General features: G+C 36.8%; 3 protein-coding genes across 3 annotated transcripts in view; all 3 read right to left on the bottom strand.

Annotated features, from left to right (window-relative positions):
- Positions 1 to 1,220: 1,220 nt before the first annotated feature.
- On the bottom strand, positions 1,221 to 5,155 carry LOC128199252 (uncharacterized). Its single transcript, XM_052887979.1, has 2 exons — positions 4,456 to 5,155; positions 1,221 to 4,098 (listed from the first exon to the last, which is right to left on the bottom strand). The coding sequence occupies exons 1-2, from the start codon at positions 4,582 to 4,584 to the stop codon at positions 2,671 to 2,673; spliced, it is 1,557 nt and encodes a 518-aa protein (XP_052743939.1). The 5' UTR covers positions 4,585 to 5,155; the 3' UTR covers positions 1,221 to 2,670.
- A 2,729-nt stretch (positions 5,156 to 7,884) lies between these two features.
- Positions 7,885 to 12,471, bottom strand: LOC112047522 (juvenile hormone epoxide hydrolase-like). The gene is made up of 6 exons (XM_024084667.2): positions 12,241 to 12,471; positions 11,395 to 11,553; positions 9,900 to 10,088; positions 9,456 to 9,600; positions 9,135 to 9,369; positions 7,885 to 8,110 (listed from the first exon to the last, which is right to left on the bottom strand). Exons 1-6 carry the CDS (start codon positions 12,469 to 12,471, stop codon positions 7,885 to 7,887), a joined length of 1,185 nt encoding a protein of 394 aa, XP_023940435.2.
- Positions 12,472 to 16,933: 4,462 nt separating this feature from the next.
- Positions 16,934 to 26,895, bottom strand: part of LOC112047534 (juvenile hormone epoxide hydrolase-like) — a 10,913-nt gene continuing 951 nt past the window's right edge. The window contains exons 2-7 of the mRNA XM_052884916.1: positions 22,435 to 22,665; positions 21,401 to 21,559; positions 20,510 to 20,695; positions 18,859 to 19,003; positions 17,832 to 18,066; positions 16,934 to 17,159 (exon numbers count right to left, since the gene is read on the bottom strand). Coding sequence (XP_052740876.1) covers positions 16,934 to 17,159; positions 17,832 to 18,066; positions 18,859 to 19,003; positions 20,510 to 20,695; positions 21,401 to 21,559; positions 22,435 to 22,665 — 1,182 coding nt within the window. The remainder of the gene's footprint in view (positions 17,160 to 17,831; positions 18,067 to 18,858; positions 19,004 to 20,509; positions 20,696 to 21,400; positions 21,560 to 22,434; positions 22,666 to 26,895) is intronic.

Raw genomic sequence — 26,895 nt, 5'->3', positions numbered from 1 at the left:
ATGAACGAAAGCATCAGATTAAAACATCATGTACATTTTGGTATAGAGGTTAAATACGAATACATCAAAGTTTTCTAAAGGTATTACTGCATGTATACAGTTTATTATTTGCAAAATTTATAACCATACTCCAGGTTTCATAAAACTTAGAAACAAACGAAAAGGTAAAACATATTATGATACCCTTCGTCACCTAGCAAATGTAGAAAAACGCATAAGCGGTAACATAAAAATTTCTATTAAAACAAAGGATTCTAAATGAATCCTTTTTTAGGGGCTCGAGGCCCATCAGGGGTATTATGTATGCTTTAAAGTTTAATGCATCCAAAAAACCTAAAGTATTTTGAGATAGACTTCATTTCAAGCGGTCTTTTTAGCCACCTTTTTCACCACCTTTTTCAGTGGGAGAAAATGGTGGCACCAGAAACGTACAGAGGTTAATCTGAGGTTATCTCCTACCGTTCTCTCGAATAACCTCGTGTTTTTCTTAATCTATATGGAACATCAATCCACACTCCTGTTTTGGAAGAAATATCAACAATTGTCTACTTAATGGAATACAAAGGATCATAAAAGCACCATGCTCTGTTGTTAATACTGAAGCCGGACCAATATTTAACCTCATTTCCATTTGCTAAATACGCACAGCATCAAAAACTCAGTTTGAAGAATAGACACAAGCCTACTTGCATGTGTATGTAATAAAATCCCAAAGGTGCTTCCTACGTTTTGTATACAGGGAATTGTTGGACATTACTTCCTTGTCATTTGAACTATGCATGTCTCTTTCTCGAACACTTTCTCAATGCTATCGAATTCGCAGCATGTTTTGTAAGAGATATGTAGAATTAAGAATCGACAATTTTATCATTTACTAAGAAAATAATACGATGCGTAGATGTAGACTATATCGAAAACTTGCCCGTTACCATTGAATGAATGAATGACCTTACTTCACTGACACCCTCAGCCAGTGTTTTTGTTAGTAGCAGATGCCTTTGACCACGCTTGGGCAGCGTTACTGAACATTCACCCTCTGAGGTATTCATGGTCACAAGAGGAATAGGTACTGCATTCCAATAAAAAGGAAATGTATGTCATACTACTCGTATATGCCCCTAGAATCAAACTCACCTCCTAAGCAACATTCAATAGGACAAAATGGACTGCCGTTACATATTACGGAGGAAAAGAGAGATGAGTTTAAATATAGAATATAAGTTAAAATTGCAAGATCTTTATGTCTAATAACCTTAATTAGACTATCACTAAGTTCACAACAGTACACAATAGTATACGCGGCAGGAACAACAAGCATGCAAATCACTTGTTATACAACATCGCCATCTTCCATACTTGGCGCTTTCATTACTGTAGCATAGAAAAAGTGATTGTGAAATAGGGTATGTCGGTGACTGATCTATTCTGATCTCATTAAATAAGGTACACGTAGTCCATGATTACTTGTACGTATCCCGAGATGTAACTTACGCTCAAGTTGTTTTATACGATGTGTACAGTGTGTATAGGGAATTTCCCACTTGCTTTATGGTATCGCCACCACTTACACTGATTCTCAGAGAATCATCAGAATCGGTTGACAGGAATATATTTAATAGCCTTGATAAGAGTAAGTCTTATGTCATTTGGATCTCAGATTCCGAGTGCTAGCAGTACCGATAATTCTATAGAATGAAGACAAAGGGGTTTGGGTACTTTTGTATGGGCTCGTGGCTTGATTTTTTTTTTAGCGGCCACCGATCAAATTATTGCCTACGTATAGGGTAGTGCACAATAATGAAGGTTTAAAAAAGAATTTCAGTCTAAGTAATATCGGAACTGACATATTCCACCTTAAAGTTTTGGAAATATATGAGAATTAAGTCATTTAATGTGGGCGTAATTGTAATATATTTTATTGTAAATGCAATTACATTCACGGCGTCCTTTTCAGAATATTAAAAAAAAAACAAAAAATCATAAAAATGAATATATATTTACAGGTACACATACATTATATGTAATCATAAAACGCTTAGTGCAGCCGATCGAACTTGGACATTAAATGTTCGGACGATCTTTATTATTCGTCATATGCTTCATTTTCAACTTCCTGTCTAATTATTATTGAATCTAGAAACTGCGCTGGGGGAGATAGGTTTTGTTGGTATCGCCCCCATCCTAAGTACCATAAAATAGCCATAACGTGGGAGCAACACCCTAGAGTACGTTTTCCAACGATGCATGAACAATAATGTTCTGATATGGCATCAATGCCTTGGTATCCTTGTTTTATTAGAATGTACACAAAATAGGTCCGGTTAGAAACATGACGAGATCTTATTTTTCCCCTCAGAAGCCAAGAAGTATGATGATTGGGATATTGTGTCGTATCCTTGTATATTTCAATGAAATACGACCCGTTTTTAATATGCTCTCCATAATAACTTCGGGCTTGCAGAATTTGGTACGTACCCAACGCGAAAATAATCAAGTCATCTGCACTTATAACAGGAAATTCGTCTCTGTCAGAAGAGACAGCATTTATAGGTTCGAAATGAGCTTGTCTCCTGTTTAAATTATTAGTTAACACATACTCACTTAACTGATTATTATTCCCATCACTTCGTGGTATTCTATTTATTATTTCATTAACTAATCTATGGTCCTTTAAAGGTTGGCCATATGCATTAAGAAGTGCTGACGCAATTTTGATTTCGTCAAATAAATGAAGAGCCGCACGTTAAAGTTTTGTGATCTTAACTGTCTAAATTGATTTTTCAACCTGCCGTTTATCGTTTCTACGACCCATCGGCACATTGTAACTTTTCTCGAGGCATTAGCTTGTTGTACAGTTAGCTGACGTTCAGTTGCTCCATTTGTGGCTGGCATATATGCACGGTAGCCACAAGTCTCCACTTCTTCAAGACTATCTCTGAAGCCTCTATCTAAAATCAGGACATCGTCTTCTTGGAAAAACCAATGAAAGGGATCCTGGCCATTTCTCATTATCTCAGTTAATATAGTTGCGTCAGATTTAGTAGCTTCGTATAAACCATAAACATCAATGATATGGCCATCAGGACAAACTAATAGAAAAGGTTTCACCAAATGACGGTATTTATGTAGACTATAACATTTTCGTTGGAAATAATAATTACTGCTTTTTTGCAGGTAAATATATGTGCCATCTAATATAATTATGGCTTTACGGTCACGCAAAGAAGCATCTGGATTTCCAAATAAAGTATTGGGAATAGAAAGAGATCGGGATATAACCTCTTCACGTGTTAAATGGTTATAACCCAAATACTGTGGCACAAATTCTTTGATTAAACAGCTTCTTACCAACCGCATCGTCTTTTCGAATGTCTTTCTAGACATTTTAAATATGGTAGATAGCCTTTGATTTGATTCACCTGTATGGAGTTTAGCTAGGACTGTCGCAAGACTTGTTTTTGGTTTTTTTCTGAAGCGCTGCATCACACTGGGTGTTCTCTGTAAGATTTGTTGGAATTTTTCTTTAGAAAATCCTATATAATAAAGAAATACCGCATTACTTATTGACGATAATTTTTCAAAATCTAAAAAAACCTTATGTTTCCGTAAACTATCCATCATATCTTTGACATTTGTAGGCGAAAAAGTATTATACACGCGGCGTGTGTTATTTTCAACATTTTGCCATAAAAAATCAGAGTGTTCTTCACATACGCGCGTCCCACGTGGTATATAAAAACATTTTTCTTGTAGAACTGTGGCCCTTATATCAATGGGGATTCTTCGAAGATTTCTATTTGTGCAATCAGCAAGAAGACATAATTGGGTATTAAACGGCGCTCGCCTGTATCCGGGTATCTCTATCATCTGCGGTCTATTTACTTGAACTTCTTGATCGCGCATATTATCATTTACTTGAAGATTAGGTTGATCTGGTATGGAATTTTCTTCAACTATAATTTGCATAGGCATATCTTGAACAGCTGATGTATTTGGTTCTCCTGTTTGATCTGGTACGTCAACTGTAGATTGATGGCGGATACCGTATCGCTGTGCTCGTTGAAAACATAAACGACATATTTGGCTGTTTCCATCAAACTGTAAAATATAAAAATAACGGATTACAGTCTATATATATATCAGGATTACAGTCAATGATAAATCGTAACGTTCACAAATGAATTTGAGCCTACCTACACATCATCATTATAATATTTAGCATAGTGAAATTCGCGTTTCAGGTTGAACAGATTAGTAATATGAGTACCTATAATAATTCAAGTAATTCAATTATACCAAAGTATTTCATTCATTCATTCATTACATCATTGTTTCCCGAGTTATTGCAGTCTGACTCTATCGTACCTACATAAGTTAATGTAGCTGTAGGTACATAAGTTAATGTCAGGATGAGTATTATACTATTAATTAAATATATCGATAAAATCGTCTTACCTGATATATGTTGATAACTTCTAAACAGTATGACATCAAAAAAGGGTGGCTTTGCATTCGGCAGTTAAGATCATTGATCTTCTGCGAGCTCCACCAATACGATTCAAACTTCGCCGGCAACCGACACATATAGCACTTGCAATATTAACTTCTTCCATATCCTTGTAGAAAATCCAAATCACAAAGCTAATCGATAGTCCAGTTTGTAACGCCAGGTCACGAAATAAGAAAATAACAAAGTCCAGTAAGTCAGCCAAGTCGTATGATTAAGAACAATAACAAGAAACGCACTCTAACACTCGACACGAACACCAAATGGAGAGTAAACTGTAATAAAGTGTGGAGTGATGCGCCAGAGTACGGCTACAGGGCGGCTCACCCGTTCAGGTAAACAAATCCTGCGTTCTGATTGGACGAGGCGATAATGTGCAGTCGGTGAGCCCAGGGTATGTTCTATTGTTGTTGTTTACGACTAAAAATGGTAACCATAAAACCTAATTAGTGAAATAGACACAAAGAAAGTACCTAAATGGCATGATTTTTTTACAATTTTCAACTCACAATATCTCAGCCCCGATACACTTTACAAAAAAAATTTATTGAAATAAAAATAATGTCTGATTGTATTCTTTCTAATACACTGCTTTTCATGAGTGGCCGCAGACTTGAAAAATCAAGCCACTTTTACCCAAACCCCTTTATTATAATCACGACAACGGACTTAGCAGTTACAAAACTGTTAGAGGTAGTCTTCAAGAAATATGGGAAAACCTGAAATTATTTTTAATTTCCTGTCAAAACTTAAAAATCGGCTTGTGTAGTGTTTGTCTAAAAGTAAAAGTTTTAGTACATTATATGACCTAATGTCTAAGAACTGACTCAGTTTAAGTTTCTTGAAACTTCAAGTAACCTACTTAAGAGATCAATAACTTTGTAAAGCATATCCTTAAATTCATGCCAAATTGTTAAGAAAGCCTAAAAATTCCATGCCACCAGTTTGGAATGTCAGTAACTTCTTAATAAGTTATTTTTTCAATAGTTATATCTTTGTAGGTACACTCTGAAAGGCGTGTATATGACCTAACATTACTTATTATAGGGATAACATAGTATAAAATCTGATGATTTTATTTAATTTTGGCCGCAATTTGGCTCAAAAACCGATAGAAGTATTTACTCTGGCTGGAAATTATTTGTAAATAAAATAATCACTATCATAATTTTTCTTTAGGAAATAATAAGTCTATTATATTATTCAATAAAATAACTATCCACTACGACTAAATGCAGCAAGAATTAATATTAGTAATAATTTTTTTTTTTAAAAAACCGCCTCGCATATGGTTATAGCAGAATGAGTAAAGACGTCACGTAAGAAATCTTCATAACAACTATATCGGTCAGCAGTGTTTTTCCTAAATAATTTAGTGTGAAATAGCAATTATATGATGAAATCCCTAAAATTAAAAGTATTGAACTCCAATCCAAAAAATGTATGGTATGTTTTTAGTTCATTGATTATTTTTGAATGTGTTGAGAGTTGGAGTCGCGAGATGAACGAAAACACGTTAAGCACTGCTAACTGTTTTATTTATTAATATTTGTAAAATATAGTAAATGGCTGATGACATATTATGACACTTGAATGTCAAAGAGTTGACAGTTTGAATAAATAATATCCACAGACAATAGATACTTATTACTGGCTACCATTGTACCGTAGACATGTATTTTTGCTACATTCCAACAAAATGGAATATTGTATTATGCACAGACACAGTAAGTCAAACTTCGTTACTAGCTTGTTCTCTAAATAAAGCCTAATCGGATTAGAGATAATATTGTTATAAAAAGTTTTATTTTAATAATCACATTGGCGAAATAATACCATAATGTGGCGTCACCAGGCGAAAACAAACAGGCTCTCAATATAAAGCTTCCAGTTACGGTCAATATTTTAATAGCAGCGTTTTACCTGAAATAAAACGCATATTAAAATACTTACCTCACTGGAAGCTTTAAGTAATTCCTGCCTGGTGATATATTGAGCCAATGAGCTAAAGTCGCGCTCAGCGATTTACGAAACTTCCCGAGCCCGACACCGCCAGGTGGCGCCACATAGCCAGACGTGACGTCAATAAAAGTACGAAAACTGGTATGAAATCGACGGAAACGGAAATGCTACTCTCAATATAAAGCTTCCAGTGAGGTAAGTATTTTAATATGCGTTTTATTTCAGGTAAAACGCTGCTATTAAAATAGGAGTACTACGCGAATTTCGTAGGTGATTCAAAAAACACTCACCGCTAAATAAACTCCTGTGGCTATGTTGACTTTGGCGACTAAAATAAAAATCAGGTACATACACTTCAAACTTTTGTAAAAATTACATAATAAATTAACTATTTATCGTTATCCACTTTGCCAGACAATATGTGTATTATCACCTAACCATGAATTTATTTTAAATTTTAATGTATGCATTCTACATTCTACACTGATATCATAAAGGGGAAAGATTTGTATTTTTGTATGTAGGTACTATAAACTAGGCCGATTTGAAAAAATGTTTCATCAATAGACAAATTTCATTATCAGGAACATAGGTTGCATACTAACACGCTACAACTACGCTAAAACAGGGTACTTAGTGATAATTTTGTTGCGTGCGCTGTGTGATCGGTTAGTTACGCAAAAATACCTTTAAAAGTTCCGCGATAGCGTATGTCTACCTTTTAGGATAACTTTCTTTAGAGCCGTGATCGCATCTACTGTATGAGCATGAACATCTCCATCTTAAACACAGGTACATCACTGTATGACTTTTTCATTTCAAAAGAGCAACTGTTGAGTTTCTTGCCGGTATCTTCTCAGCAGAACCTGCCTTCCGAACCGTTGGTAGAATCTTTACAAATAGTCAACTGACGTGTCAAAAGTGCTTGTAAACTGAGCCTACTTGAAATAAATGATTTTTGATTTTGGTGCGACCACGATTCTACCATGACCATTTTTGTACGGGGTGTTTTTCAGGGACCCGTGGCGGTGGTGCAAATATGACCCTTTAAATCTTAAAAAATGAAATGATCGTAGATATCCGGTTACTTTTACAAAATTGCTTTACTATTAAATCATACTCCTAATTAATATATAATTTACAAAACTGTCATCATCCCTATTGTTCGCATAAATCTGTTTTATATTTAGGAAAGGGAAAGGCGTATATATTGATTAGTATACTATTAACGGGCGTGACTTTTGTGTGGGACAATATAAATATAAAAAAAAGCTTCTAGCTTTTATAAAATAAAGAAGGTCTAGCAATCGCAGACTTTTAGAAAATAGAAATATTCGGGCATAGGAAACCGACATATTTTTACTGTTAACAGAACCGTTCCTTTATTTAATTGTCCTCACCATATTGAAACAGGTTTAATATTTACAAATTTTATTTTTTTCATGGAATTTTCTGAAAGCTTTGACGGCCTTGAAGACATCCTTAGCGAAGACTTTGGGCAGCTCGAGGGCGAAGAAGGTGCCGCCATCTTCTGTTTTTGTTACTCCAAGCAGATTAGGGTACTTCTTCATGTTCAGTGGTTGGACGAAGACCTTCTCATTTTTCGCTTCTAGCTTCCAGATCGGTACTTCAGTAGGGAAACTGGACAGAGATATTTTAATTTACACGTTGCTTAAAATGTACAATTTATATCATAGCCTTGCCTCGCAATAAAACACATTACACTGTAAAAGTATGCAAATGTGTATGTGTATCTACATCAGTAAACTGTCTTATTGTCACTGCAAATGCAGCTGAGCTGAGTATACCCGACAGTTTACTATATATCACCGCATTGAAGTTTACAATCCACTCCCAGGAAAATCGTGGAATTCTCCAATTCCAGTGTTTCATTATTTTTTTCATTTTATAGGTACTTATTTAATTTTATATCATTTGGTAATGAAAACTCAGCATATTTAGTTTTCTTGCATGTAAAAGTGAATTATTTGTAGTAAACCAATTTGATTCATGCGATATAGCACGGTACACATCGTCAAAATAATCTTTACTTCTGCCAGTCTGCCAGTAAATTATGCATGTATCATCAGCAAACAGTACTCACAGATACCGCTGACATGGTGTGGTAAATAAGAATAGTACAATAAGTTTAATACTACGTTTCTGTATAATAAGAATACAAAATTACCCAAAATTAAACTCTGTGGGACTTCCATTATGGTCAATTCAATTTATAATATCTTATTTATTGCATATCTTTTGTGTTCTATTACTGAGACAGAAGGCAATGATATTGTTGTGAAACATTTTATTTTGTCATAGTGTTTTAGTTGTCATTTTATTTTGTCGCAGTTAATTTTAATAAAATAGTGGTGTGGAGTGGTCAAATATCTTTTAAATCGATTGCTCTAGACAAATCACTGAACACATCAATAGCATTCTTAGAACTTCCGATGCATCTTAAATATGTTTTAAAAGTTTGGCATTTACATCAGTTGTGCTGCGACCTTTTATGTTTATTGTATTCCCTGTTGTGTTGCTCTGTTTATAAAGTATGTTTTTTTACTTATCATCAGATGGGATATCAATTTGGTTCATCAACTATCACTAAAAAAACACACAAACATCCTTAACACTTCTTTTCCGGCATGTGTTAAAAACTTACTCATCAATTCTTAAGATTCGGTACGCATTGCTGAAAGCTTCAGCAAACAATCTGCCTGCAGTGGTGAAGCAGTTGCTAATCCAGTAAATCATGAGATTATCGATCAATTGTTCTCTGGTGAAGTGGAGCGTGAGACCGCCATCCTTTAGCGAGCGGTCCTCTAAACGCGCCCACGACGAAAACTTCTCCAATAAGAACGCCATCAGACCAACTGGGGTATCTGAGATGCCAATACCTATAATGATAAACTGATTCTAAAGTTATATTATAAAGAGGTAAGTTTATTTTTTGGTTGTTTAAGACATATTCGTATCTACGTACCTACAGTGTCGGGCTTAGTAGCCAATATATGTATTTGACTTGTCTCCTCGACGACTAACGCCAATATCGGGTCGTATTCATTGGACTGGATCTGCATGGCCGCCTTCACACCGGCCAATATGGTTTGCACCTCTACGCCAATCTTCTGTGTAACAGATACATTAAAAATCAAAATCAAAATTCATTTTTTCAAGTAGGTTTAGTTACGATGCACTATCGAAACGTCAACTTTGACAATTTGTAAAGACTATCGAATTGGTAGGCAGGTTTTGCTGAGAAGAGCCAACAACATACTCAGTTGCTCTTTTAGAAAAAAATCATACATAATTATAATTAACAATAGTTAAAATCATTACGTCTATAATTTCTTTTATTTTTATTTCCTGTGTGAAGGTGGAAGCTAATCCTAGACTATCTTCTGAACCGCTTAAGCGCTATTATTACCTCTAATATTATAAGCATATTGGAATGAAGACCCAACACTTCCTTCTGGAACATCGTGACCATTGCGTTGGCGGCGATACCACCCCAGTTGCCGGCCTGGATGTAAAACTTCTTGTGCCCGAGTCTATTCATCAGGTTTTTGAAGATCACTCCCATGTACGCTGGTCCCAGCCCAGGACGAACTGCTCCCTGAGGACCAACGTCACAATTATTTTTATTACTCGACTACAAGAAGGGTTGTGTGTAATATTCTTTACTACGTCATATCATCCAAGCCGCTGACTAATTTACGTAATTGTTTTTAGATATGTGAAATTTAAAACAACAGCACAGTGAGACGCTATCGACTCGAAAAGCAATTTATTTTAGAATACAATATGGGTATCAAATTAAAGGGCTCATCATGGGAAATTTTAATAGGTGATCATAACCATGTTAAAAAATGATTAGAATACCCTATTTCCTAGTTGTCTATGCAAAATACGCCGGGCTAGGTGCGAGCAGGATAGTGAAGTGAAGTTATTAATTTACACCTATTTGCTATGAGATTATAAAAACCGGATAAGTGCGAGTCAGATTCGCCCACTAAGGGTTCCGTTAAAATTTGTACGATATTTGCTTAACCTATTTTTTGATTTCTTTGAGAGTGGAAATATAAGACTTTTACGTTTGGTTTGTTTTCAGAGCTTCAAGGTTGTGTAGAGAGTATCGTTAAAATTATTACGATTTATACGATCAGGATCATCGAAAAGCCTTTAAGTATTTTAAATTCACGTAAAATATTTCGTCACTTTAAAGTACGATACATATAACAAACGTAACAAATAAGTCTCAAATCATGCTAAGTTTCGTTTGAATTCATTAAGTAGTTTCAGCGTGATGTCCGGTCAACAAAAATACAGGCAAACAGACAGATAGACAAGAAAATATATATTTTTGGCTTAAGTATTGATTATTTATCGCTCTGTAACTAAAATTTTCAAAATATCTTCTATAGATTTACAGTTTTATTATAAGTATAGATAGATTTTAGAGTCTCTAGCGAAGGGTTGCCACGGACCTAAAAGTCTGGCAACTGGAGACTGGAGATTCCTCGTGATGTAACAAATAAAATATCAAAAAGTTCTACACTTGGTGCAAATTACATAATTGCCTAATTGGCTACCATACTTTACCTGTGGTGGGGTGACAAACTTTCAACTTACAAACCATCAGGTTTTATAAAATGATTGATGAAGGCGGATGGTTTGGTTATCACAGGTTCTCGTTCTAAAGTGAAAAGCGCTTGCCTAGAATGATTTATAATACTACTATTTTAGTTCCTATTCCCGTATGAATACGGAAATAATATTTACCCTTACTCGATAAATGGGCTATCTAACACTGAAAGAATTTTTCAAATCGGACCAACATTTCCTGATTAGCGCGTTCAATCGAACATACTCTTCAGCTTTATAACATTAGTATAGATTTGGTTACGGAGCTCTATACTTACATCTGAAAAGCCATATCCCGGCAAGCTCGGAGCTATAATTTCGAAGACCATACCGTCGGTCGGCGTAGTCAGGTGAGAAATAGCTTCGTAGAACTCGCGCACAGAGCTCGGCCAGCCGTGCAACATGAGCAAGGGCACGCAGGTCACACCAGGAGGCACCTGAAGTACTCTTTGTATTGAATAGAACCAGGTTACATTGCAGAGAACCGTAATGCATAGGGATAAGAATTTACGGCCTCCGTGGCGCAGTGGTATGCGCGGTAGATTTACAAATCCTGTGTTCGATCCCCGATTGAGATTTTCTTAATCGGTCCAGGTTTGGCAGGTGGGAGGCTTCGGCAGTGGTTAGTTACCACCCTACCGGCAAAGACGTACCGCCAAGCGATTTAGCGTTCCGGTAGATGTCGTGTAGAAACCGAAAAGGGTGTGGATTTTCATCCTCCTCCTAACAAGTTAGCTCGCTTCCATCTTAGACTGCATCACCACTCACCATCAGGTGAGATAAAGAGAGAAAATAAAAGAATGATTGATTTATTTTTCACGGAAAATAAATCAATTATTCCCCTTTATTCTTTATTAGTCGATTTTCATTATAAGAGTACACAGTCCGTTACCCGCGTTACAAATATTTGACGCAGAGAAAAGTCAAGCCAAGAAACAGTAATACCCCGGTCAAAATAAACATATTCATTATTCACCCTTGCATGAATTCCCAAGTATCTGATCTTAGATTTACGTCAGTTTGTCAGCGGAAGTTTTAGTTTAGATTAAAAGGTTGTGTGGGTTGTGTTCGTAGCGACACCCGATTTGTCTTTAAATTTTTAAAAATCAAATGCATTTGCTTACCTTTCCACATTTCACCCATATAAAGTGTATATCCAGACCCTGAATGTTCGTTTTGTACTGTGGGAACTTGTTCAGAAACTTCTCTCTCTGCTTAAAGTCGTACTGCTCCGTCCAGTACTGCACCCAGGGGTCTACCTGTTGCTGGTTGAAGCCGTACTGGAAGCCGACCCCTCGGAGTGGTGGAACTAGGGCGCGGTGATTTCTAAGACGTGATTTAAGATCGTAAATCATCTGAAAATAGCTTGACATTTGTTTATCATCTTTCCTCCTAAAAATGGGTAGACTCATGGGTAGACGCTGCTACGATGCGGCTTAGGGTACTCTCGTGACTTTAGCGATCACTTTCACATAGATGATGATGATTATTAGGATTGATGGCTTTACGGGTTCTCCAAGGTCAATTACTTAAATACAAGCTGAGAATCTTTACTGAAAGTTTCATAGACGATAGAAAAGTTTTTCTCAACTAGACCCAAGGCTCAAACCCTTGTGATCCGGACCCATATAGGCTAACAACTGGATCGAAGTTGTTGTTTTATCAGTGCAGGGTACAAACGATTTTATTTATAACGAAATATATAAATTAAACATAGCTATTAAAATTTGGATCGGGCTGAAATTTGGCACAAAACTAAGAAAGAATTTTGATCAATTCTACCCCCAAGGAAATAAAATAGGGGATCCAAGTTTGTATGAAACTTTGTCAATTTATAACCGATTTAGCTGAAATTTGGAAAGGATTCAGATTTTTTTCGGTATTAACACAAAGGCTACTTTTCATCCCGAAATCGAATCGAATCCCATGGTCTCCGAGAGATTTCTTAAAAACTAAATTTCACGTGGATGAAGTCGCGGGCATCCGCTAATTATCAGGAATTCATCATTATATAAAGAAAGAGTCAAACACTATCTCCAACGCCACCAACCTGCATTGTAGTAGCGTGGTGGCTTTAAACTACAAACTCCCTTCAAGGAGGGAGACCTGGCCATCTATAAATATTACCTCTGGCAGGAATTTAACAGTGAATGGTCTGATCGTTGTATTGCATGTGTACCGCGTGTCCTCCGGACCCCACCACTCGTCGGGGTCCAGCACCGGGGGCTCGGGCACTTCCGGCTGAGTGACATGCTGACATGCTGCGGTGTTGATCAGCACCAAGAGACTCCATAACTTCGCCATCTAAAATGGGTTATACGGTTGAACCCTAAAGAATGAAATAAGACAGAAAGATTTTTAAGTAACGCCATACCACATTAGTCAATTATAAAATAAATTATGGCTTACCTGTCCACAAAGAGGAGCAATAAAGTGGTGCTATGCGATATGTGGCTTAACCTAGAAAAAGGTCCTAAATCAGCATTTTGTTTGTACTTCCTATAAAAAAGTATGTTTGTCGACGCCCACTGTTGGTAATAGGCCTCTAGATCCTGCTGGTCTAGGACATCCAAACACCACGGTCTCGAGCCGTGCTCAAATTACTTCGTTGTATACCTAATGCCTTCGCTGCAGTCGGGGAAAGAAGCCAAAAGTAACACTGGGCAGATTGGTATTAGCTTACTTTTATGCTTAACAATGAACATCGAGGAGTTCATGAGTTAAAAATCAAAAGAACGGCCAATACAAAAATAACTGACTAAATCTTAGAGACTTAATTTTGGGGAGTGTTGAGAATTTAAAACTAATAGGATTCACGGTAAATACTTAAAGCATATCTAATGATTTCATAGAGAAAAGATTCCGACACTTTGAGATCCTCTCCGTTTTTTGAAGTCGGTTAAAAATATTTTTTTAAAACAATGTGTATCAAGTGATTAAAAATTCACTCACCACTAATTGAAGTTCCTGTGCCTATGTTGGCTTTGGTGATTAAAGCAACTAAATTGAATGGCAGGCACGTACTAATAAACTTAAAACCTACGCGAAAAAAATTCTTTTATATTTGGGATTTTATCATTAGCAGCTTGCTTGTTCATAAACATAAATTGTGTGTTATCACCTCACCATGAATTTAATTAAATTTAAATGTTTGCATTATACTAAAAAAATCATTTACAATTCCCCATAAATCATTGGTAATCAAATTATGTACGTAAGTAAAAGTTTCTCTGTGTGATCGAATCAGAAATGAGGAGATCCGCAGAACCCAAGTCACTGACATAGCTCAGCGAGTCACGAAGCTGAAATGGCAAAGAGCAGGCCCATAGTTCGAAGAGCCGATGGACGTTAGGGTCCCAAAATGCCGGAATGGCGACCCCGCACCGGAAAGTGGATTAGGTGGACCGAGGACTTTACTCCGGTTGCAGGGAACCGCTGGATAGACGTGGCAGCTCGAGACTGTTGTGCTTGTCCAAGTCCATGCAAGAGGCCTATGTCACACAGTGGACATTCATAGGCTGATAATCATGATGATGTACGTATTAAAACCTTGAAAAATATTGTTTTTAGTCCCTTACATGTACCTAAGCTGGAGATTATTTTTTCTCGTCTATCCTTAGATATCGCCATCGATATCAGAATTTTTTGTGCATTAATATTGTGCATTGTGGTTAATTTAACCTAAAGAACCTTACACTGCGCGTGGACAGACAAGCACTTGGTCCGTATTTTTATTCCAGACGATTGAATTAGTTGTAAACAACTCACACGTGGAAAATTTGTCAAGTAATTAACGAAACTGCTTCTTTAGGTCAGTGGTTGTATGCGGCTTTGGATCATGAGGTCTTGATGTTTCAAGAAGCTCTCAGTTGGAAAGTTGACCTTACATCTCCATGCTTCATTCATGGATAGCGCGTCAAATCGTTGTTCCTGATTAACATTAACATTTATCACACTAATATTATGAAGGCGAAAGTTTGTGTGTGTGTGTGTGTGTGTGTAGGTATTTATTTATTTATTTAATACTCTAAAATTGTACACCACAATAATTAAAAAACCGGCCAAGTGCGTGTCGGGCCACGCGCAAAGTAGATTAAGTTAGCACTTAAGTAAGGTTCCGTGGATTAAGTTAGCACTTTAATCCCCTATGTAATGCACAAAAATACCAATACTATAACCCCACACCATGGTATAGACGATGAAAAATTTTTCGTCACTTTGCATGTAAGGAGGAAACCAAAATGATTTTTTTTTCAAACTTTTTTTTTATTTTATAGACGAAATTAATATACATACCTATACCAAAATCTTTTTAGTTTTAACAAACTCTGAGTTATCTTATTGACAACTTTATCTTTTTAATTAACAACTTGACGGCCTCCGTGGCGCAGTGGTATGCGCGGAAAATTTACAAAAAGAAGGTCCTGGGTTCGATCCCCGGCTGGGCAGATTGAGATTTTCTTAATTGGTCCAAGTCTGGCTGGTGGGAGGCTTCAGCCGTGGCTAGTTACCATCTATTGACAAAGACGTACCGCCAAGCGATTTAGCGTTCCGGTACGATGTCGTGTAGAAACCGAAAGGAGTGTGGATTTTCATCTCCCCCTAACACCAACAAGTTAGCCCGCTTCCATCTTAGATTGCATCATTACTTACCAACAGGTGAGATTGTAGTCAAGGGCTAACTTGTAAAGAATAAAAATAGTATGCCATTTTCCATTACCAACTATACTAATAGCATTAACAACTGAGTCTTAGGGCCATAAATCATTTCTCTATATCTATCTCGCTTGCACTTATGGGTCTTATGGAGCCGTCTAGTGAAGGGTGTAACAATGAAAGACATATTATCGATAAGTAAAGTTTATTATCGTATCTTGTTCACAAAATTAAAAAAATTAACAATATTTGATTTAATATAATACATATTTCATATTATATAATTATTAACTAAATAAAATTAATCTTCATCTGAGTCTTCATCATCAGAATCTTCGTCTTCTGCCAAATTTATTATATATTAGTATCCATAGTGCGCAACGAGTAACACATGAATGTATTTATTTAATTGCAGTAAACACATTTATAGCAAAAAAAATACGCAATGCAATTACATTAGAAACCGACCAATCAGAATCGTCCAAATCATTATTGACTCATCATTAGCACGTGCGCAGGTAGCCGTTTATCGATAATTAGGGTGCGCAGGTAGGCGCGCTGCACATTCCTATCTTTTTTGACTTTTATGACCGGACGACTCAGATGATAATGCGCATACTATACCTTTTTTAAGTTGGTCGACTATTACTCTGTAAATAGCGATTGCTAATTAACCGTTACAGTTTTGATTGTAATTTCATATACCCTACTTTTGTGAATTTTTTACGTATCTCTAAATAACCGTTTAGCCGGTGGGGACACTTTACTCTAACAAAAATTAGCTCTTAAAATCTTCTTTCAACCCTCTTTATAACAGCTTGGTGGCACTACGCTCCAAATCCTCTCCTGTTGGTGATGATGGCCGATGGTTTATACTTTATATAATAGTTAGGCAAAATATGTTTGAAAATCTGTTCTTTTAAATTCAGGAGGGGACGTTCGGCGTACTATAATTTTAGAAAGAGCTTAAAATTAAAAAAAATCACTTATGAAAAAAAAAACCATACCCGAAAGATTAGTTTTAAGGTCTAAAATTACGTGCAAATAAAAAATAAAAATCACATTTAGACCATAAAACTAGTCAGTTATAAGCCGTCACAACTGTCTATAGAACTGTTTCTTTATTAAATTATCCTCACGATTTACCATATTGATACAGGTTTAACATTTACAGTTTTTATTATCTTCATGGAATTTTCTGAAAGCTTTGACACCTTTGAAGACATCTTGAGCGAAGATTTTGGGCAGCTCGAAGGCGAGGAAGTGGCCGCCAGCTGCAGTTCTTGTAATTCCCATCAAATTTGGAAACTTCTTCATGTTTACTTCCTGGACGAATATATTTTCGTTTTCCGCTTCCAGCTTCCAGGTTGGAACTTCAGTAGGGAACCTGGACACAAAAAGATCTGGACTGAACAGACTAATAGGCTTAGGACTAAGACTTTTTGACGACCTCCGTAGCGTAGTAGTATGCGCGGTTGACTTACAGGACTTTAAAAAAAATAAAAGACGGAGGTCCTGGGTCCGATCCCCGTCTGGTCCGATTGAAGTTTTCTGAATTCTTCCAGGTCTGACTGGTAAGAGGCTTCAGCCTTGGCTAGTTACCACCCTACCGGCAAAGACCTACTGCCAAGCGATTAAGCGTTCCGGTACGATGTCGTAGTGTGGCAAACCGAAAGGGGTGTGGATTCCTCCTCCTAACAAAGCGCTAAGTAAGCTAACCGCTTCCACCTTAGATTGCAACATCACTTACCATGAGGTGAGATTATAGTCAAGGACTAACTTATTTATTAATGAAAATAAAAAAAACCTTATCACGATAGAGAGAAAAACTAGTGTCGATCAATAGCAGTAAAATCGAAAATTTCGGGTTGATAGACACGGGACGGCACTTTGTTGGAAAAGTTCCTTGCATTCCTTAAGAAGAGTTGCGTAAACCATTGCCTATAAGTAGTATAGGCAATGGTTTACGGTTTTCCACTCACATTCAGATGAGTAATCCACTTGAGCATCAATTACTACTATAGAAATCCACACACACAGTATAACAAACACTTCTTACTCATCGATTCCCAAGGCTCGGTACGCATTGCTGAAAGCTTCAGCATACAATCTGCTTGAAGTGGTGATGCAGTTGGTGATCCAGTAAATCATGAGATTATCGATCAATTGGTCTCTGGTGAAGTGGAGCGAGAGTCCGCCATCCTTCAGCGAGCGATCCTCTAAATGCGTCCACGTCGAAAACTTCTCCAGTATGAATGCCATCAGACCGACTGGACTATCTGAGAGGCCAATACCTGTAAAAACAAACTAAATCTAAACTAATATAATAGAGAAGTATTAAGAAGTAGAACATTGAGAAAAAGCTTATTAACCGACTTCAAAAAAGGGGGAGGTTATCAATCGTCGGATTCTTTTTTTATGCTTGTTCACCGATTACTCGAAGACGCCTGAACGGATTCGAAATGATATTTTTTTGTTTAAATGGGTATATTTTTTAGTTGGTTTCATAGTAATCATATAGGATCCTGGAACAATTGAGAGGAAGTTTCTTAATGTTTTCATTAACTATTTTAAAGCACTACAATTCAACGATAGTCTGATGTGGATCTGATATGGATGATAGGTGAGTATACTACCAACTACTGAGATTTAAGACAATATAGACAAAGATTTAATTTGTAATTCTGTTATCATCATCATATCAGCCGATGGACGTCCACTGCAGGACATAGGCCTTTTGTAGGGACTTCCAAGCGTCACGATACTGAGCTACCTGCATCCAGCGAATGCCTGCGACTCGCTTGATGTCGTCGGTCCACCTGGTAGGGGTCGACCAACACTGTGCTTACTAGTGCAGGGTCACCATTCCAGCACTTTGGGACCCCAACGTCCATCGGCTCTTCGAACGTGCCCCGCCCATTGCCACTTCAGCTTCGAAACTCGTTGAGCTATGTCGGTGACTTTGGTTCTTCCGCGGATCTCCTCATTTCTGATTCGATCACTCAGAGACACTCCTAACATAGCTCGTTCCATCGCATGCTATGCTGTGTTTGAGGCAAATCTCAGGCAGACTCGTATCTACGTACCTACAGTATCGGGCTTAGTAGCCAATATATGCATATAACCAGTCTCCTCCACGACTGCTGACAATATCGGGTCGAACTCATTGGACTGGAGCTGCATGGCTGCCATCACGCCGGTTATTAGAGTTTGCACCTCTGTGCCGCTGTCCTGTGTATGTATATACCAATATAAATAAAATTAAAGTGTATGTCTGTGATTTAAAAGAACAAATAAATATTTTGAAAGATTTTGTTTGTGCGGCTGTATGTATGTCTCTCGGTCTGTTTGTTTGTCAGGACGATCATTTATTATGAGGAATTTATTGAGAAACAACCCGGAAAAATAATTGGTTTCATTCCAGAATTTTTTTTTTAAAAAGAAACTTCAACCACTTTAGGACTAGAATTTTGAAAATCTTGAACTACATTATTTTTAGCATTTCTCTAGTAGTACAACTAATGACATACATTGTACCTATGGTAGTACATACACGAATTTTTATTTTACAAATGTAACTTGCAAAATAAAGTACTTTCCATACAAACTTTGAACCCCTATATCGCCTCCTTTTAAGTTCATTCTCGCGACAAAAAGTATCCTATAGCAATCTGATTACGGTCTTAAATCGTGTGCTGACATTTGAATTTATTCAGTAGTTTCAACGTGTTACCCGGTCAGCAAAATACGGACAGCAGCAAAAAAAAAACATATTTTTGGAGTCTGTATCGATTATATTTAAAATGCCCTCCAAATAAATAATTATAAAAAAAAAGCTACTGAAAATTTTTGGGAAGAAAGTAAAGCTCAATTTCCATATATTATTCCATAGCCCGACATATGACTCGAACCGAAGACTGCGAATATGAGCGACTCTACTCCAATAATGCGGTGGCATTATTACCATAATATTTAGCTTTCATTTATTTATTTCTCCTTTTTTTTAATTTTTAACAATGTTATACACACAAAATATAATACAAATATGTCGGCGAGTAAGTTATTTGATCGGTTAGCAAAATCTACGTTAATTATTAATATTAGAATCAGGTTTCCATGTAATTGGGATTAAATTATTTACAGTTTTAATAAATAAGACTGTAAATGGTTGATCATGTGACTCTCGTCCAATAGAGGGAATAGGGAAGGGGAATGTTTGTTAAATGTAAAAGGGGTCCTTTAACCCTGCTACTAGTGGTTGCCAGGCCGTAATTCCGCTCGTGCCCCTGCCCTATGATAGTTAATCCTAGTTTACATCTGATAGTATCAACGCTGTACTGGATCAATATTGTAGTTAGAGGGTAGAACTGTATTAACAAGTTAAGCGGTCGTTCCGGTAATGATCGATAGTGTTACTTTGTGTATCTGCCATCCTTGGCACGTAAAGCTTAGAACCTGCTATGAGGCTACGGCTTCTCCGTTATCAGAAGTGAATATGTTCACCGTTAAGTACATACTATTAAATATTTATATAAAAAAATTAACCCTCCCGCTACGGGACTTTTGAGTGCCCAAGCAACCGGTGGTCAGGGCTCCAGAGTGAGGAACTAACAATACGCGCCGTCTTAAGAATCACTGCCTTCTGTATCCGACTCTTGGTCCAATAGTTAAGCGAAAGCTTCTTAAGGTGTTGGTCGAAGCTTTCCTTTATTAGACCATTAACTGAAACAATTATACCATTATTATTAACTGATTCGAATGAAGCCCCAGCACTTCCTTCTGGTACATCGTGGCCATTGCGTTGCCGACGATAGCACCCCAATCGCCGCCCTGGATGTAAAACTTTTTGTACCCGAGTCTGTTCATCAGGTTTTTGAGGACCACTCCAATTTGCGCTGGTCCCATTCCAGGACGAACTGCTCCCTGTGAACAAACGCCACAATTATGTTATAAATATTTTATATTATTTGTAGTAAGCGCGTATTTCATTATCCTACTGAATGGCTGCGTTGATATTGGTAAGACCTAAACACACATAAAACGAATGTCATTGAGTGGAACTCTACCTGGTTTGCTAGAGGCGCTGCAGTCAGATTCTAAAATATTTTAAATTTTAATTTTAGATAAGGTCTAGTTTGTCAGTCAAGGATTTTGCTAAATAGCTAAGCATCAACAAAAAAAAACCCTGGCTGAGTTTGTTATAAACTCTTCTCGGACCTAGGCGCTTTAGAACCCTCGTTGATTTTTTTACATTATTTGGTTACAATTACCTGACGTTTCAAAAGTGCTTGTAAACTAGGCCTTGTTTCCTATTTAGCCTCTGGTATTTTTTTTTTGCAACATGAACTATCTTCCTCCCTTCTTCGAACTTGAATCGTGGCAAGTTTCAGTTGAATTCATACCTTGGTTTTAGAGTGATACGTTTTTGAAAATTACTTGTTTTTAAGTTTCTTGTGTTTCATCCAATAGATTTGCTATTCGTGCAAAAATGTTAACATAAAAAATTGTATATTTTTACCGTTACCGTTTCGCGGAAATCAAGCACGATGGTAAATAAAGCAGCCTATAGCTGTACCCCCATGTCTGAAAGGATTTATAATATTAATTACTAAGGCATTGGATACTTACATCCGAAAAACCATATCCAGGTAAGCTCGGAACTACCAGTTCGAAGACTACACCGTCGGTCGGTGTGGTCAGGAGAGGAATAGCTTCATAGAACTCGCGCACAGACCCTGGCCAGCCGTGCATCATGAGCAGGGGCACGCAGGTCACTCCGGCAGGCACCTGAGTAATATATGTATTGAACACAAACAGGTGTTACGTCGCGGAGTTTAATATGAATAAGGATAATTATTATAAACAAGAGTGATTGATTTATTTTCACGGAGAATAGAAAAATAAATCAACTATTCATAGTATTCTTTGTTATTGGAAACTAAAAGTCGATTTTCATTATTTATACACCATTACCCTTGTTACGTATATTGGATGCACAGAAAAATCCTGCATTGACAAACAGTTATGCTTACGGCATAATTTTTTCCATATTTTTGTTAAACGGCACTTAAAAAATCAATAAAATAAGTGGATTTGACGAATCATCGAAACTGAATAACTCGACACAAAGCTATGCTACAATGTTTATGCCATAGTAACTATTACTGCAAATGACTAGTTATAACGATACGTATGGTTTATTTTGTTTGTAGGCACTTACAAAACTCAGACAAAATATGTATAGAAATGACGAGTCATCGAACCTGTATAACTTGGTTCAGTGCAGTCCTATAACATTTGACCCGTACTAACTATTGGTCTAAATGGGCAGTTCTAACGATATGTATCAGTTTTTTTTCTTGGTGGGCATTTTTGAAAATCGACAAAATGTATGGAAATAACGAATCGTCGAACCTGTATAACTTGGCTCAGAGCCTTCTACAACTTTTATGCCATATTAACTATTACTCCAAATGACTAGTTCTAACGATTCGTGCCATTTTTTTTCTTTGGCCGGCACTTTCAAAAAGGGCCCAAAATGAATGATCTCCTTTACAATAAGTGTTTTGAGGACATTGCCTACGTTTATAAATAGATTGTTTAAAAATACTATTTATTTATGACATTCACATACAAATTTATAAATTAATGCATTTGCTCACCCATCCACTTTTCACCCAGATAAAGTGTATATCCAGACCCTGAATGTTCGTTTTGTACTGTGGGAACTTGTTCAGAAACTTCTCTCTCTGCTTAAAGTCGTACTGCTCCGTCCAGTACTGCACCCAGGGGTCTACCTGTTGCTGGTTGAAGCCGTACTGGAAGCCGATCCCTCGAAGTGGTGGAACCACGGCGCGATGATTTCTAAGACGTGATTTGAGATCGTAAATCACCTGAAATCAGATTCGTCGTCATCAACCCTTATTCGGCTCACTGCTGAGCTCGAGTCTCCTCTCAGAATGAGAGGGGTTAGGCCAACAGTCCACCACGCTGGCCCAATGCGGATTGGCAGACTTCACACACGCAGAGAATTAAGATAATTCTCTGGTATGCAGGTTTCCTCACGATGTTTTCCTTCACCGATTGAGACACGTGATATTTAATTTCTTAAAATGCACACAACTGAAAAGTTGGAGGTGCATGCCCCGGACCGGATTCGAACCCACACCCTCCGGAATCAGAGGCAGAGGTCATATCCACTGGGCTATCACGGCTCTCGGCACGGAAATCAGATTAATACTTGTTTATTAGTAGCTTTCAATAAAAGAAAATATCTGATTTTGGGGATATTATTATTATTATTATTATTATAGCTTTATTTCCACTTAACAGTTTTACAATACATAAAATGTTACAATACATAAAATGTTACAATAAATTTTAAAGTAATTCTGTTATTTTGTTATGTGGCCCCCTATGGGTAAAAGCCTCCTCCATCTTTTTCCATTTTTCCCTATCTTTGGCCATATGCATCCAGTTTTTTCCTGCTGTTTTTATTATATCATCGACCCATCTCTTTTTCTGTCTTCCTACATTTCTTTTGCCAATTGGGCCTTGCCATTTAGTTGTTTGGTAAGTCCATCTCTTATCTTTATATCTTGATAAGTGACCAGCCCAGTTCCATTTTTGTTTTAAACTAAAAAGAAGCGCATCTGTTAATTTAGTTTTCATTCGGATGTCTACGTTTCTTGTTTTTTGTATCCTCCTCAATTTCAATATGCTGCGTTCCATAGCATGTTGACATGATGAAATTTTGTTTTTTACTTTTTCTGTGTAGATCCATGTCTGACTAGCGTAAGTTAGGCTCGGGAGAATGCAAGAATCCATTATAATCTTTTTTATAGTAAGGCTATAGTTCCCTTTTAGAATTTCTTTTAGGGCCCAGTATTTCTTCCAAGCCGTACTTATTCGTCTGTCTATTTCGTTTTCATTACTGTTTGGATCGAAAGACACAGATTTACCTAGGTAAATATATTCATCCACGTAATCTATTGGTCTTTCCTCTACTGTAATTGGTTTCCTATGGCTGTTTGTCATTATCTTAGTTTTGAATGCGTTCATGTGCAAGCCGATCTTTTTACTTTCTGAGTTTAATCCTTGGAGCATTGCTTCTAGACTTTTCGCGGATTCGCTAAAAAGAACAATGTCATCTGCGAACCTTAGGTGTGTTAAGTTTCTATTTAATATCCATATGCCATTATTCTTCCAATCAATCTTTTTGAAAATGTCTTGAAGTACAGCTATGAATAGCTTTGGGGACAGCGGGTCTCCCTGCCGTACGCCTCTTTCAATTGCGAACTCCTCCCCTAGTTTTTCCGGTTTTACTCTGCTTACACTTTTAGAATAGATGTTTTTAATGACATTTATATATGTTTCATTTATGTCATTGTTTCTTAGAGCTGTCCAAATAGATGGGTGTACTATGCTATCAAACGCTTTGGAGTAGTCCACAAAAGCTATGTACAGCGGTTTATTGAATTCTTTGAATTTCTCTATTACTTGTTCCAAGGTATGTATATGGTCTATCGTTGAGTAGTGTGGACGAAAACCCGCTTGTTCTGTTGGCTGATTACTGTCAATATCTGGTGCTATTCTTCTCAAGATGATTGATGAAAAGAGTTTATATATTGTTGATAGCAAGCTGATAGGCCTATAATTTCCGATGTCACGTGGGTTTCCTTTTTTATATAATAATATTATGTTAGATTTGCTCCATTGTGATGGTACTTGCTCTTTTTCCAGAACTAAGTTGAAGAAGACCGCCAGATATGGGGCTAGAATTGTCGCTCCGACTTTTATGGCTTCGTTTGTGATGTTATCATCTCCTGGGCTCTTTTCAGATTTTAGTCGTTTGATTTGAGTCATTATTTCTCCTTCCGTTATTGGATCTAATGGAGTTTCTCCAGCATTTTCTCCAGTTGTATTATCATTATTATCACTTTCGGCATCCTGTGGTGGACCTTTATAAAGAGAAGTATAAAACGCTGTGGCACATTTTATTATATCTTCCCTATTTTTGTTTTCGCCCATGTCACTATTCAAGCTTTGTATCCAATTCTTGTGTGTAGATAGTTCTTTGAAAGCTCTTTTTGAACTTCGGAAAGTAGACATGTTTTTCTCTATTATTTCTGTTCTATGGTTGGCATAATCACGTTTGATTGATCTGTTGGATTGTTTGAACAGCATTTTCAGTTCCTCTCTCATTTCTTTAGACTTTTTCTTCGTAAACATAAGTTCAGTTCTTCTACAGGTCAAGTTTTGTGAGTCTTCACTAATGATCTTTTCTCTGTGCATGTTACTTACTTTTTCATCACTTTTGAGACTTTTTGTAATTGCATCTTCCAGTTTGTCACTAAAGGATTGTACAGTCTTGTTTTCCTTTACAAATTCTTGCAACCTTGGTAGGATCTTTTTCAAGTTCTCTAAATAACTGCTTTTTTCTTTTGTGCTCTTCAATTTGTTGGGCACGGATTTAAATGATCTTCTGTTAAGTTTAGGTTTTTGAATTTTTATTGTGCTTCTTACAATCCTGTGATCAGACGGAAAGCTTATTTTGTTCAGAACTTCTACATTTGTTACAGTATTTGGGTTGGGGCTCATTATAAAGTCAATTTCGTTTTTTGTTTTATGATCTGGTGATATCCATGTCCACCTTCTGGAAGATTTCTTCTTAAAGTATGTATTCATCACTGCCAAGTTGTTCTCTTGTGCATATTGTATTAGGCTTTCGCCTCTGGCGTTCCGTGTGCCATAACCATATTTGCCCATTATAAAAATTTCGTGTGGTTTAGGTTGTCCGATTTTGGCATTGAAATCGCCGATGATTAGCCTGTTTTTATCAGCCAGTTCTTGCGCTTCTGTTAAGTCATTGTAGAATTTTGTGATTTCTTCTTCACATGCACTTTCGGTAGGAGAATACACTTGAATTAATGATAGTGGACCCTCCTTGAAGTTTAGTTTTAGTAAGGCGACTCTCTCTGAAATACCCAGAAATCCTACTATGTTGCCTTTTAATGATTTCTTTATAAGGAAGCCTACGCCATTAAGTCCCTTTGTTTCTCCTATATAACAAAGTAAGTGGTTTTTATGTTCTTCGATGGTGTATCCTACCTTTTTAACTTCTGCGAGTCCTATGATATCCCATTTTATTTTCTCTATAGCGTAATTTAATTCTAAAATTCTTACTTTATTTGAGAGGGATCTGACATTGTATGTGCATATTCTAAGACCTTCTTTGTTGATGTTTGTGTAACTGAGGTTATATTTATTGCGTTTATTTAAATTGTTTTCTTTTGATTTATTTGATGAAGGGTAGTGGTCATCTGGCCCCACGGTGACCAGCCGGCTTGGGGTGAATGGTTCAGAGTTTGATGTTAATAATGTTGTGGTAGTTGTTTTAATTTTATTCCGAGTGCCGGTGGTCGTTGCTAGTTTTTTGAGGTTTCGGATAGAGAGGCTGATCTAGCACGTTCCACATATTTAAGAATATTTGGTTTTATAACTTCTTTTGAGACATTCTTGGCAAGTGGTGGTAATGAGGTTTCTTTGGAGTTCAATTTCTTTTGGCTAGATGACTTAGGTGAGCTTGATTCTTCCCTCTTTCTTTTATCTCTATTTTTATCTGTTGGTTTCTTTACTATCAGTTTGTCATATTTGAGAAAAGCACAAGAACAATATTAAAGAAAAATCACAGTGCAAAACACAAATCTAAAAGTTAAAAGTGTTACTAAAATCCGAACAATAACATAACCTAAAAGTTTTTGCAAATCATACAGCAGTGCTACCAATATAACCAACGAATGTCAGGTGTCAGTTAAAGTCATTCCGACATTGACAAGTAGGGTTACCAGCTTAAATAAATAATCCACTACTGTACCAGTATTGCCAGAACAAAAGTTTTACCCCAAAAAAATTGAAAAAAGTTTCGAGTTGCTGTGGTTAAAATTGGATGAAAAACTAAATCAACAAACCACTATTATTACAAAAAATGTGATGGAGGCAATTGACGAGAAACTGAAAACAATAACCGAGGAGAATATTAAACTTAAAGCGAAAATTTCTACATTGGAGCATAAAGTAAACATAATGGAACTGGAAAAAAGAAAATACAACCTAGTCTTTTT

This window comes from Bicyclus anynana, chromosome 2, assembly GCF_947172395.1.
Source record: "Bicyclus anynana chromosome 2, ilBicAnyn1.1, whole genome shotgun sequence".
In the NCBI taxonomy this organism is placed as follows: domain Eukaryota; kingdom Metazoa; phylum Arthropoda; class Insecta; order Lepidoptera; family Nymphalidae; genus Bicyclus; species Bicyclus anynana.
Note: the sequence above shows the minus strand (reverse complement) of the source record. Positions and strands in the feature narration are given on the sequence as shown.

What these genes read in the sequence shown, in the direction of transcription:
- LOC128199252 (XM_052887979.1), bottom strand. Translation starts at nt 4,584, where the DNA reads ATGTGTCGGTTGCCGGCGAAGTTTGAATCGTATTGGTGGAGCTCGCAG. An exon ending in AAGTTATCAACATATATCAG is followed by an intron (nt 4,099 to 4,455) that starts GTAAGACGATTT and finishes TATATTTTACAG; the next exon opens with TTTGATGGAAACAGCCAAAT.
- LOC112047522 (XM_024084667.2), bottom strand. Translation starts at nt 12,471, where the DNA reads ATGATTTACGATCTTAAATCACGTCTTAGAAATCACCGCGCCCTAGTT. An exon ending in TATGGGTGAAATGTGGAAAG is followed by an intron (nt 11,554 to 12,240) that starts GTAAGCAAATGC and finishes AGAGTACTTCAG; the next exon opens with GTGCCTCCTGGTGTGACCTG. An exon ending in CGAATCTTAAGAATTGATGA is followed by an intron (nt 8,111 to 9,134) that starts GTAAGTTTTTAA and finishes ATCTCTGTCCAG; the next exon opens with TTTCCCTACTGAAGTACCGA.